The sequence below is a fragment of the Antedon mediterranea genome, chromosome 7 (assembly GCF_964355755.1).
Source record: "Antedon mediterranea chromosome 7, ecAntMedi1.1, whole genome shotgun sequence".
Lineage (NCBI taxonomy): Eukaryota > Metazoa > Echinodermata > Crinoidea > Comatulida > Antedonidae > Antedon > Antedon mediterranea.
Genome location: NC_092676.1, coordinates 22,852,896 through 22,867,790, shown reverse-complemented (window position 1 = coordinate 22,867,790; position 14,895 = coordinate 22,852,896). Strand labels below are relative to the sequence as shown.

General features: G+C 31.8%; 2 protein-coding genes across 3 annotated transcripts; both read right to left on the bottom strand.

The window, feature by feature from the left end:
* Positions 1-5,796: 5,796 nt before the first annotated feature.
* Positions 5,797-7,443, bottom strand: LOC140055522 (putative defense protein 3). Its single transcript, XM_072100862.1, has 2 exons — positions 7,251-7,443; positions 5,797-6,032 (listed from the first exon to the last, which is right to left on the bottom strand). Exons 1-2 carry the CDS (start codon positions 7,441-7,443, stop codon positions 5,797-5,799), a joined length of 429 nt encoding a protein of 142 aa, XP_071956963.1.
* A 709-nt stretch (positions 7,444-8,152) lies between these two features.
* LOC140054261 (uncharacterized) lies at positions 8,153-13,236 on the bottom strand. Of its 2 annotated transcripts, XM_072099183.1 has the most exons (5): positions 12,858-13,236; positions 11,397-11,489; positions 10,865-11,087; positions 9,827-10,012; positions 8,153-9,543 (listed from the first exon to the last, which is right to left on the bottom strand). In XM_072099183.1, the coding sequence occupies exons 2-5, from the start codon at positions 11,437-11,439 to the stop codon at positions 9,405-9,407; spliced, it is 591 nt and encodes a 196-aa protein (XP_071955284.1). In that variant the 5' UTR covers positions 11,440-11,489; positions 12,858-13,236; the 3' UTR covers positions 8,153-9,404. The 2 variants fall into 2 exon arrangements, with proteins under 2 accessions (XP_071955284.1, XP_071955283.1); XM_072099182.1 differs by lacking the exon at positions 12,858-13,236 and having other exon boundaries at positions 11,397-11,597.
* Between the last annotated feature and the right edge of the window lie 1,659 nt (positions 13,237-14,895).

Below are 14,895 nucleotides of genomic sequence, written 5' to 3'. Positions count from 1 at the left end.
GGTTATGATGCTTGGCTGCCACCCCTGGGTTCAAGTTCCGTCACATGTCAGGGTTTTTTTTCTAAGGACAAAATCATAACTCCACTCCCAAAAGACTTGTAATAAGACTTTGTTTATCTTTGAGCATCTTGTGTATATGTTTGTCTTCTGGGGGTCCATAATGATTACCCTCATTAAATATGGTTTAAAAAATACATAATCTTGAAAGAGGTACGGTAATACTCAAATATGAAACTATTGAAACTGGGGAATGTATCGTTTTTGTACGCAAAACAGTGAGCATCACTGTGGGCACAGTTTGGAACATTTCTTTCTGACAAAACAACAGTTTGTATTGGTATGTCCCCAACAGCGCTTCGTATGTAGCGTGAATGCACCAGAAACAAACTAAACTATCTGAATTATGGTATGTCGTATGATCAGAGGCAGAATTGAACCAATGACCTTAAGACAGATAGGTTAATAACAACTAAATATATGTGTCAATGTTTTCTATTCTTTCAGTATAATGTGGATTATGGGGTTAAGGTGACGTTTTAAAAGGACCCGTAGTCTTTAATTAAACTATGAACTTTGCCAATAATCCAAGTTAAACCACAAATAAGGAACCATGGGATAACTTACTGTAAAGTGTCTGTGGTCATTGTTTTGTTATTATATTCATACAACCTAAACCTTTTCAAAAACACCGATAGTTTACATTTTAGTTTAGATTTAAAATAACATTTAACTGTTAAAGTTGTATTGTTTCCCAAAAACATGAAAAGTGAAGGTTAATTAGATCAGACTTTGAACAGATTATTTTGTAATTTTTGGCTGGCTGGCAGCCAATTTGACTATTTTTGCATTAAATTACAGTTTTTTTAAGGTAAATAATTTTTTTTGGTGGAAGTGGTTAACTATTATGTGACATTAAAATGGCATATGCAATAAAAACATTTTAGAACAAATATATTTTCAAGTGGATAATATATCTTTAACATTATGACAACTATACAAGCGGCTTAAATCCTAGCCTACAGAGGAAAAACAGTTACTTTATATTGTTTTTAGGTTACTTAAATGTTACTATTATTCAAACATGTTTACCAGAATAAGATGTTCTTTCATCAGTATTTTATGATATCATTCATGTTTTCAGGAAATCTAACATTGTAATCAAACATTGAAGTAAAAATTAATCGTAGAAATATTTTTATATATCCAAACAATAACTTCTTTAAACGTACATCATTCTTTTAATTATGATAAATTAAAATGAATGTTCTAAATCTAAATGATCAACATCTTTACACCAAAAAGTAATTCTACGGTTTTTGGTTTTTTTTTTTGCAGCAAAAACTTCGTTCCTTCGTTATATACTATATATTATTACAGTGTGTCTACTTTTTAAAGTAAAATAAGTACACTGTCACGAACAATGAAATATATTTGACACAAAACTAAGTTTTCAACGCATTATATTTCAACATCAAACTTTTCTATACAATTGGGTTACCTTCCTGGGTAAATAATACACTAAACAAATTGACTGAATAGCTAGTTCTCGTTGAGACGTCTCCTATTATGTAAACCCCTTGAGGGGTTTAAAATGTTTTGTAGTAGATGAATAGACGGTATTTTAAGGTATTGGGTACAGTAATGAACAATTATATTGCGCATTCAATCAACCATAAACATTAGCATTCATTTTTATTTTGCGTTGAATTCTCACACAAACCGCTGCACGAACGATCACTCAATTATTATTGCTGTTTTATGTGTAAATTTTGAATTGAATAAGTTTTGAATTTGCGTTTAATAACAAAAAATCTGTGATTGGTTTTAAAACATTGTTGGCATTCCCTAGAATATTTCCTCGAAACTCTCGGATAAAATAACCCGCAAATACATTCTACAGTATAGCGTGCGTATTTTGCGTTTCGTTTTTGTTTTTGTTTTTTGGTTTTTTTTTTTCCATATCTTTTATACATATGTTTCGTTTTTATGTTAATAGGTATATACCATAATATTCAAGAAAATATATATTTATTACGTCACAACAGCTCGAGTTATCTGTATTTTCAATATGGGCCACAATCTTAAATAGTGCGCCCTCTGTCGATTTTCTGGATTTTGCCAAGTGGACCTATTTTGCCCTGATCGCCCTGATCAATTCAATTCTATTATCTTTTAGTTATCTTTTCATTTCTTGACTTTTTGCAGCCTGAGTGTGTAAAGCTTAATTGAAAACAACCATTTACATTTTACTAAAATATGTTTTTTTCTTTCTCTGACATACTAAATTGACCTACATTTCAGAATACCTCTGGATATGATTTGTATTATGATTCCATTTTTGTCGTAATAACATTATTATACAGGCTTGATCTCCTATTTAAACCTTTTATTCCACTTCACAACATTGATTAAAGAGGACTAAACTAACTTACTATACTTATTAAAAGTTTGTTATTCCTTTTTTTATGATGTTGTTTCGGTATAAGCTACAAACATTCATATATTAAGCAAGGCAAGATTTACAAGGCGTAAATACGTAAAGTATACCAACTGGTTTATAATTGTTTAACTCATTTTTCGAAAATTACTGGTATATCATTATGTCTAAACACAAATATGGCATTCATTTTTCCCTATATCAACTCAGTTGCTAGGAAGCAGTCATGCATAATCAAAATAGCCCTGAATACCGTTCACATTTCTGGATCTGATTTGAACCCGGACACTAGTAGGCCTCCTACGCGCTCCTCCTACAAGACAGCAGTGCGTACAGTAAAAGGACACCAAGTGTTCCTATGTAACTAATACTGGCTACCTCTAAGCTGTTTCTTAATCCATAACTTGAGCACTATTCATATGTTGAATACTTCACTGATCAAAACAAACTTAGGAATTTGGCAATAATTACACTTTAATATTTCCAGGAACTTTAAATACTATTATATGAACTAAAATCACATTAAAGCTGTCTTAGTTTAGAGGAATGTAGGTGGAATCAAATTTCATGCTATTGAAAATCGGTGATTTTACCATTCATATTCCTAAAACTCCTAAAACTATGTTTTTATATACTATTCTGTCTGAAGTAGTTTATACAGTAATGCCATGTTTCTATGCGAAACCTCATTTAAAAAATGTGTATATTGCTTAATAATTTAGGCTAATTTCTTGATAATAATGCTACACATTTTCAAATATAATTATATCTTACAGGATAATGTAATGGAAGTAAAATAAGTTAACGAAACTAAACAGCGGTCCAAGCAGCAACAAAAGGAGTACTGTGCGAGGTTGTGTGAACTCACTGAATCAAGTAATTCCGTTGAAGAATTTAGGTTGCACAAAGCCGCTTGTATATGTGGAATTTAAGGAGTGCCAATTTAACTATAGGCTTTATGTGGTGTATTATAGCAGTAGTATTTAGAAGTTCAAAGTCCTAGGTTAAATAATCCGCCAACTGACACGTGCCGTCTCGTATCAGTAAGACCACTGCAAAACCAGAAAGGCTTACGTCCAACAAGGTCACAAATCCATTGATAATATAATATTAAAATTACATTCACAGAAACAGACTTTCCAGAAAGTCAGACATTTGTATAGCCCAAGGGTTGACAGATGACACCATAAGCAAAGATCCCATTTTAGATAGCAAGAAATATAGTACCCACCTCAAAACTCCTTAAAACTGTTTAACTTTTACAAGTTTCGTAAGTCTCTTTAACAAGATTTATAAATTAATAAAACATTTGATTGAAAACCCTTGTTTTGATTAATTTGGTTTTTAAAGGTTCGTAGCTATTAATTGTACAAACGTTAGTAAAACAAATAATTGATTTGGTATTTTAAAGGTCCACATGGCTTGATTTTGTAGGCCTATATACAGACCTTATACAATTTAACTGTATTTTTTTTATTTAATATTTATACGGGATAAAAACATATCACCTGTTTTACATATAGTCCTGTTCATAAACAAACTTTAAAAACTTACTAAAACTACAGAACTCACTATACACAGACAATTATATAATTATATACATAAATTATAAGTATATGTTTTATAAAAGAAGTGAAAACATAGACTAGAAGTAAACTTAGAAGTTAGACTATTAAATGTTAGAAAGGCTTTTCCGGTGACGTTTTTGACTACTTATTTTTTATATTAAAACTGAAAAATTTGAAAGCGAAATATTCATATTCAAATGTCAGACTCAACAAAGTTGAACTTTTCACCTATATACCAATTAGATACTACTTTGGGAACTGTTCAAACAAGCCTAAATAAAATACAAATATACTAAGCCTCCCTATTGAAATCAGGGTGGGTTTTTTTCTAATAAAAAAGAAAACAATACACATGTTTTAGTCGTCTGTAGTAATACTCAACATAGGTAATGAATGAGGGCGTTTCATTCTTATCTTTTATCTATCTAATTTAATGTTTTTATCTGTTTTGGCTTAACCAAATAGCATAGTGTTTTTGACCTATTTGGTCTTTCCTTGCCCTTTATATCTCTTTTTATTTGATAAATTTGAATGAATAAATAAAATAAAATTATAGGCGTGAGCGATCAATGAATGTCGTAACTGAAAAAACTAAAAAATTAAGATGGTGGGTTGGGAGTGGGGAAACAAATCCCAGGGGAGAGAAAGTGGAGTTATGTGGGAAAGGTATAAGTGATATTCCTAACAACCTTTCCGCTTCTCTCTCTCGAAAGATAGGCCTACTTGGCAATTTTGAAAAATAAAAGTAAGCTACTAATATTGTGAGATAAACATGTTTTAAAACGTAGTTCCTCAAACTCTAACAACAAAAGGGCATAGTTCAACTCTTTGACATTAGACTATATCATGCCATGTCTTTGTTGAAACACGCCATTTGACTATACATACTGTACATACAAAAGGTGGTTCGGCGAAAATACCTTTCAACAAAAAGGGAATTATCTACACATTGGAGACAGGTACTGCTTGCGTATGACGTAAAACTATTATATTTTCGAATTTGTATGTAATATTATTCACGCACGACCATGCTCTATTCTGTTCTGTTACAGTATTTATAATGTAAATAAAAATATTATGGGTTGTGGTTAGCAGAAAATGATATGAATTATGTGACACCCACACAATGTGTAGTCTCTAGTTTGTTTCAGTTTACATAGCGCCACCCGCGGGCGATATTTTCGAAACTCAATTCAAGCTGAAGTGTATGACATGCCACGTGCGCCAAAATGTTTGTCATTTTACTAATATACTACGTCGAATTACCAATTAAATCATAGACTACAGGAAGTGGTGTATCTGTTTAAGTTTCTGTTGTTTTTGTGGTTATAGTTTTTGTAAAATATTAGATATAAAGTCTTACTTGTTGAATAACTGATATAAACACTTGTCACATCTGCCCAAAATGTTGCATAGGCTGCTACAAACGTTGCACTGTAAAAATATATACAATATTAAATTTAGCCTAACATACGACTAATAATTTTGTATAATACTATAATAATAATATATATCAAAATATATAAATAAAATATAATAAATCGAGGTATTTTAACTTAAATAAAAAAAATATAACAAATCGAGATTCATCAAGACATTTTAACTTGTATACGAATATATCAATTTTACTGTGTGCGAAATATTAATGACGATAACTTTGAAATTGTGGACGTTATCGTACAAAAACACAATTATAAAATAATTAAGTAATATGCTCGCCAAATGCTTTGCAAACATTTTTTTCTAGTAATACTACTTTGCAATTTGTATTGCTTGGTAGAAAACATAGACTCACTGAAACGCTATAGATCCAACATTGGACGAGGGCGGTATCCAGGTAAATGTTGTCGTCACAGGTTTTAAACTATCGCTTGAATGAGTTACACTGTCGTCTGCATTCGTACATTGCTTTAGCTTTGTATCTGCCACATTCGTTACCCATGTTCCAACTGGGACATTAGATCCAGCTGGACGAGCCTGAAGAAGAATACCAATATACTGCTGACTTCCTGAGGCTTGAATGGTTACTGTTTAAAAATAAATAGAAAAGTTTATACTAAGTAGGCCTATGCTTAGGTGTGTATAAACATTCAAATCAATATGAACATATTTTTATTATTTATTACACGTGGAAGATAAACATGAAAATTATTGTACCTATGAATATTATATTCCACACGTGTTTAAACATGTATTGTCCCCTGAAAAATATATTATTGAATAGCCCATTTTAAAGCCACATAATTGTTATTGACTTTTTTATTTTATAGAAAAAAAAACAACATTATTTTATCTTTTTTTATAAGTTAGATCATTGCTTCAACAAAAAGTGAACATGTTATTTAACCTATATAACAGATATTTTCATCTGTATTGTAATGTTTTGAGCAAAATATATCTTTATAGAGATATATGAGTGGTATTCTGTTCAATATTATATTTATCATTGTTATATTGATACAGTTGTTGATACTGTACTGTACTATACTTTCTATTTTGTAGTTACGGTATATTTAATGAGCTACCTCACCCTTTCTCCAATGAACCAAATTGTTGCAGGTACAGTATTGCAAGAAATGCTCACAATGGCTATATTGTTTTTAGTATTGTTTGTTCACCTGTTCGGCGATCATCAATAGGATGCACACGAGTAGTTGCTAGTGGCGTTGAACATAGCTGAGCCGGTTAATATCGAAAAACATACTTCAAAATAGGCCTACACCAGTAAAACAATAAGCTCTTTTATAGCTCGTTTATTCATGATACTTACCATTTACAAACTACATTTTTCTCGAATCAGTCGTTGAATAATAGATAGGTCCACATAAACAAGATTATAGCCAATTCAAACAACGTTTACATGGCGGAAGAAATCTTTAAACGTCATTATGCGTAAGTTACGCCCTCTATCATCTGTTTCAAATCTGTATTTAGGACTATCTTACCATGGATAAAATATTCATATCCATGATCTTACTGATAATTTGTTTCTGATCATTAAACATTGGTTCATAAATTATTACGTTTTGCATAGCCAACAATGTTATAGAAATGTGGTTAGAACGGCTATACTAAGTGTAATTCCAATGCAAATTTGCAAAGATATAATATACAATCTGAGATTACATGCCTTTGCCAAGGGCTGACTTCCAACATTAGAAATGATTATTTAACGATTATTCTGGGACACTCCTATTTCTGGTTCCCAATCAATAAAATGTATTTTATAACTAATGGTAACTAACCGTCAATCGTCTGTCCAGATGTATAAGATGTTGCAGAAGAAGTTACTGTCCAGGGAGACGCAGCTGGCGGCTGCGATTCAATATCACTATGCTTTGGTACCAACGATTCACACGAGCCCGAACCAGCGCCAGCAGCGAAGCCATATGTACCATGGATAAAAGATGACAAAAGGACAAAGAATAGTAGATCCATATTGCCTGCCTGACCACTAGTAGCTAGTACGACGGTGTTAAACTTTCTCTACTGAATGAAGAGAATCGATATTTTTTTCCAAAAATGTTTATGGACATTCAACAAATAATAGTCCCGCCCACTTTTTTTGTGGCGTTTCATTTCGAGTTCAGGGACGATAGTTAAATTAGGTTTAATTTTTTCTTTCTTCTTTGTTGAACTTATTTGGCACCAGGTATCCGGAAAAGGTACGTAAACAATTGCCGAAATTTTTATTGTTTTGCTCTAAAATCCAGATTTATTTTCAGGGACAGTGAATCAGTTGGAACGATGCTGAATCAATAGATGTGTATGTTTATGAAGGTGTTATAAAAGTCATTGGATTTCGAAGATTATTTCTTGTTTTGTTTTCTTCTTTTGCGTTCATACCAATCATAATAATACTTTTTAAAAAGAACAATATAACGTACCAGCCAAATACTACAGTAAATATACAATAATTGTTTTCTGAATTTCACGCTATCATTTCCACAGTAAATAGGAAAATGATTGTAATGATCGTCGAAATCCATGATTTCCTTGCTTAAGCTCTGTCAAACTTTATGTGACAACACAATATGATGTGCCAAAATATGGGCATGATAATGTCACATCACTACCTTATTTGAGCCTATTACTACAAAATTTGATAGTATAGACAGAGCTTTATATCATATATTTTTAAACTCAGGAATGTCAATAATTAATACTGAAAATCGTTTTTGATCTAATATACTATTTATAACATTTATATCACAACAGTAAGTACATCACTATCACTTTCTTCTATCAACTAAATGCCTAAATAAAGCTCTGTGTCTACACTATTAAACTTTATATGACAAAAAAAATGTGATGATGTCATATCACTATCATGGGTATATCACTATCATATTTGGGCATATCACACTTTTGTTTGGTCAAACTAGTTTGATAGTGCAGACGGGGCTTAGGTCATGGCTCGGGTCCATTTGCAACAGATAGATTAACTTCATCAATATCCAGATAACTAGTCAAACCATGGAGGTAGAATGGCAACCAGTACGAATGATTTTACGATCATTCGGGAAATAAATCATAACAATGGCAATATTTTTTTTAATGAAAGATCAAATTATTGGAATTATGACCCTGTGAATTGTTTAACGTTTATGACAATTGACCGTTGTAGAGCAATGACAAAATAAACAAAACAAATAGTGTCTTAGCATCGACAATTGAGAGGTCTTAATATTTAAAATAAGATTAGGGCTTTAATGATCCGTCGTTTCATGTGAAACACAACGTGCCTTTGTGTAACAGTTCTGTTGATATTATTATCATTATTATCAAAGTAAATTAATAACAAAAGCACTATACTCAGAAAAATGACCTCTGACGTAAAAAACTGTGACTGAACTAATTGGGCCTGTGTAAAGCTTAGTTTACGTTAAATTGCATTGTCTTTATAGTGTATCAAGAAAAGCATATTAGATTCGACAAAGACGTCAAGTTGACATAGTTTAACCACTTTCTAGTTTGTCAATGTTAGTTTAATGGGTAAATGTAACTTCTGGCCAAGCAAACATCGAATTGTGTTGACGTCACTTTATTAGATGAAATATCTAAACAATCACCAGAAAGTAGGCTTACATTGCGGCGGTGAGCAAAAACAATTGTGACTTATTATGTAAGCCTCTAATTATTATGTTGTCTACATAAGAATTATTACTTAATTTCATATACAGCACATAGAAACTAATATTGACAATTGTATGTTGGTTATTCGTCACAATATCACGTGACACACTTCAGTCACTGCAAATCTAGAGTCTGATGTTGCATTTCATAACCGAATTCTGTGATTTCTTCTTCTATAGAAATACGTTCTATCATAATGATGCAAAACAAAAGTAAATAATCACAAGCCATTAAATACATTATAAAAATTACGTTTTAGGAATCTACCAAAAATCGTCTCCAACATATCCTTCTCCTAACACCTGCACAGGTGTGTTTGTCACCTCTTGTTCATCCGGTATAATTTTGATCTCAGGAGGTGGTTGGTGTGGCTTAGCCTTTTTTTGTTTTCGACGAAATTTTCTAAAATGAAAAAAAAAATTATGTATATAATGGTAAGAACATAGTAGGAATATAGTACTCAAGAATTGTACTTAGTGAAATGGAACCAAGTGGCATCAATTGTTCGCTACATGTAATAATTACGTCGTATTCACCCTACATCATGCATACATTAATATTATAATACAGTTGTCTAATTACTTACCGTATGCGCCTTAGATCGAAACCAAGCCTTGGTTATCTGAATAATACAGTAGGTACTTTAAATAATTAGTAGGTTATGTGAAACACTTTCTTTACTTACTTTGGCAAACAGGGGCAAAAGCAAATGGAATCAAGAATTATGTTTTTCCAAAATCGAAGCTTCTTTAAAGCGGGTTTCAAGAACGGGAATGTGTCCACCTGGCAGTATGTTGTCACAAACACAATTGTCATTAAACAAGCCGTCACAATACCCACATATACACAAATCAGGATAAATTCTTTCCACCTGGATAATATAATATAAGACCACTTTGATATCAACACTGCAATTTTTTTTGTTAATGATTTTTTAGATAAAGCTAGCTTAATTTTTTTTTGATATGGATATATTATGTATTCATGGTATTCCGAAATAAAAAGATGAATAAATGAATTGAAAAAGTACGCCCTCTATAATGAAAAACAGCTCCCTCTATTAGTTTATATTATGTAAATTTCCCTATTTATTTTCCTCTATTTAGGCAAAAAGTTACACAGACCGACTACTGTATACTACGTGCAGTATACATTATTGAAAAGACACATGTAAAATATTGTATGAGGAAAGATTGTATGATCTAAATTAAACTGTATTTGTCTTCAGAAAATAATTCAAATTGTATAAATCATTTCATCTACTAGATCGTAAAAAAATGTTGACGCGTTTTCTTTATACGTGTACAAATTCACGCTACGTTAACACTGAGTCCTGGTCCTGGTACGTTGACTGTAGAATTGTGATAAATGTGTGTAGTGATTAAGAATAGAACCATCCACTCACCCACTCTGTATTATTCCAATGTATTGTGTACAGTAGCTTAAAGCGGTGGTGTTTCAAAAGGCCAACTCAGACAACGTCCTACGAGGAATCCCAACTAAACGTCTTGACTCGTCGGCGCGGTCTTAGTTGAAACCAAATGAGACGAGTCGTTCGAGATAGCGTCGTGCGTAGTTTTTAGATCGTCGAAGGAGGGTGGGGCAAGTAGTGATCGGAGTTGGCTTCATCGTACGAAGCTGTCTATGTTGGCTTTTAGGCCACTAGACCGAATCCACGCTCAGTGTTAACGTAGCTTTAAAAAAGTAGGCCTACAATACGTACAATTCTGCACTAGCCTCGGCGTCTTCTTTGCAACACGAATACGTATCTCCATTTGGATCATAATCCCCTGCTGCATTCACTGGTCTATCTTCCCAACAACACTTTGTGTAAGGATTCGGTTCGTTGTTTACCGTTGCCATACAATAGAATGTATTGTCGTCTGCTTCGATGTTAGCGTATATGCCATCTTTAGGGCACGGTTTGTCCTGACAAAGTATTCTTCCTAAAAAACAATTACATGATAATAAAAAAAATGATCATGGCGATGATAATGATAAAGACAATAATTTAATTTAAAAGATACATATATTGAGAATTATAAAAATAGATTTCAATGATATTGAATTTGATAATAAAAATGATACGATACTACTTATAAGATAAGGACACGATTCTGTCGGATTGTCAAAAGCAATAAAAATATCGCTTTATTTCATTTTATACTTATTTATTATATGTATATATTTGTTGAAATAGATAAAATTAAATTAAATTAAATGTATTGTACGATACAAAAATCTACAAACCTTACCTAATAAAAGAAAAACTGTAACCAGTTTAAGCAGACGTAGCATTGTCAAACTAGGTTACTCCTCCATGTAATGCCTTGTGTTCTGACTGTGTTCTAATGCGACAGTAATATTAATAAGACGAAATATGGTCTTAAGTGTATTTGTTTAGTTTGTAAAACAATATTTACCTTCATGACAATACGTTCAATTTGTTTACAATTTCTAATAACTGTTAAATATATAATATAATTTTAGGAAACATGTCGAAATTATTGCAGTTACTGCAGTAACTACATTATTTAACTGCAGAGAAACTACATTATTTTATCTCTTTAACAAATTATTTTATCTCTTTAACAAATTGTTTAGCCAAGCTTTCTGTAGGTAACAATACACACCATTTACTACAGTGCCTGTTGCAAATCTAGTTACTGAATCCACTACAGTAGAATAATGTGTTAACGATATAATTATGCATTTATAAATTTATATCCTTTTTTTTCAGTATGCTTTTTAATATTTTTTATAAATAAACTTAACTGTTTGTAAATAATAATTATTCAGTAAGATAGAAACCGAAATAAGATAAGATAAACGAATAGGACAGTCAAACTTTCAACGAATTTTTTACTCATAAACATTCATTATTTATACACTATAAATAACCTGTAATAAGTATTAACAATGTGTTGCTAGCAGGTTACATATTTATAACATCGAACTGTTTTTATCAATATTCATCTTCAATTTGTGTTAAGGCCTATTTAAGTTACGAGCCGTGGGAATACGACAGCTGACAGTAAAATACGTAACGATTGGTGCATTGTGGGATTGAAAATTGAGGCTATGAATATTAATGATGTATATCGTCATACAAATAACGTGTTGAAACAAGCAGAAACTTCTTCTTTGTACAATGCCTATTTGAATTTCCTATTTAGATAATTTTAATTAAAGTCAAATATTGCATTATCATTCTTGTTGCCAAGGATCTAGCAAATTTAATTGCTGTCCTTATTAAGTAATCGTTGGAAACATAAAAAAAAATAATACGTTCTTTATATTTATATAAGGCTATATAGAAATCTAAAGGTAAATTACTGAAATAATTTAAAATGCTGTGTGTATCAGTCATTGGCTGGATCTTAATGGAGATACAAAATAAAATAAGCAAAAAGCTAAATCAACACGATAAAGTAAAACAACCAGATAAATTAGCAGAGCTTTCGTGCAAAACTAGCCCTTCAACGGTACTAGTGTATAAGACTATAGATAAAGACTATAGAGATATAAGACTATATAGATAAAGATTGTTAAGCCTATTCTATTAATAGTATTGAAAATAATGTATTGCTTTATATTGCTAACTTCAATGTCGTGACTTATTTGGTAACAAATAACATGTTCATCATAATACCAATACAGATGTAAAATATCGAAAATAAAACACTGATGATCTATATAGGAGTAAAATTACATACGAAAAGATTGATGATCGATATACACACACATACTGTACAGCGAAAATTCAGTCTCATATCTTCTTGCTGTTGGCTACAGACGGACTAAACAACTGATGGCGTAGGCTCGAGTTTTTGTAATCAAAATGCGTTTCCCTTCACCCCTTTGCATTGCTGATTTTCATATGCAAATCCATTGTTTTCTGTCTTGCAATACAGGTGCTAGTGACTGAGCTGTGGGTGTATTCACCAATAGCAAAATGAATATATACTTCACATAACACTATTACTACATATCTCATACCTACAGGTACACCACTTAGGACATTTGTATTGGCTTTAAGTGAAATAGGTAATATATTTAAAGGGAATATCTCATATCTAAAATGTGATGAGTATTAAAGGTATCCTCTTAATTCAAATATCTAATAAATGTCCAGCCACAAAACAGTAGTGCTTGGAAATGGATTCCATGTGACCGCAACACCAATGTTATTTCTTCCAGAACTTTATACATTATCATACCAACTATCTAGTTTCACCAAATTTTCGTCTCCCCATTGCGGTACGTTTGGTTTATTCTTATCACTCCTCTCTCTCTTCTTTTTTTCTTTCTTGTGTTCTCCTCGACGAAATTTTCTGGAAAAATCGAAAAACAATGTTTTAACTTCACTTCGACAATACTAACTAAACTAACAATCTGGATAACTACTTTAGATAGATTATTAAGGCTAATAGTAACGCTTCAAAATAATACTTTTTTCAAAATATTTATACATGATTTCTTTCCATTTCCTTTACATACATTTTTATTTTCGTGTGGAAATGACTGTGTAGGCCTGTACATATTTTATTTTATGTGCCTCTAAAAATGATTAACAATCGTTTAATCAAAATCAATAACATCTCAAGTCTTTAGAAACATTCTTACTTGGGCAAACACGGACAAAAACAGATGGAATCCATCGTAATGTCGATTATTCTGTTTGAATATGTTCTCAATGGTCTCAAGCATGGGAATGTATCCGCCTTACAGTAAGTAAATAATATCACGAGTGCGATACACACTGATGTACCCGTGATGATGTAAACAAGTTTGCGATAAAAGGCTGCGTTTCTATATAAAAACAAAACACATGGTTTTAATATTATGAACACACTAAATGTTTCGATGACTCTCTTGCGCAAAAATGGAACCATGGAAAGAGGAATGAAACGATTTCCACCAACCGATTTAACAGGTTAATATGCAAGTTCTAGACGGCGATTTAAGAGAAATATTTTGGCATACATGGCATTTCATACCAAAACTTGAGCTAGATTTCTAATGGTGTGGTATAATGACACAACATTATAAAAACTGTATTTCTAAAGAAAAAAAAATATCTCTTCTTTTTTGCTTGTTTGTTTTTGGTTTTGTTTTTTCTTCTTTTTTTTTCTACTTTGTTACTGTTACACTGCATAACTTTTTAAAATGGTGTACTGTACAGAGGTAACGTACCGTTCTGCAACTTTATCGGCTTCATTCTGGCAACATGAATGATAATTTCCGTCCTTGTCAGGACGGTCGTTAGTGCAACACTCCGTGTGCGTATTGTCCGTTCCGTCATCGTTGTATCTTGAACATCTGTATTTCTTACTGGTGCCCTCTATGACGCAAAGACCATTTTGGGGATTTCCTGTGGTAAACCATTGAACGATAGGACGATAAAAAAAATAGTCATTGACATTGTGTCAGAGGGGTTGTGAACATTGTGTCAGGTAGTAAAAAAAAAAGGAAAACAGATAATTAACTAATAAGGATGACACTTTTGACAATGATGATGATTAAGATGATAATTATGATAAGAATTATTTATACCACAGTAACAATAGACAAACGTACCTGTGACAACAGGAATAAATACTATTAAAGTCAATAAAAAGTACATTTGAAATGTCGTCATTGTTATATTCAAACCTGTTAAACTTGTCTATTTCAATATTTATTTAAAGCGTATCCCACCGCCTTTCGTTGAGCTCCAGAATGTTTGCTATCTTATCTTCTTCGTCATTAAAC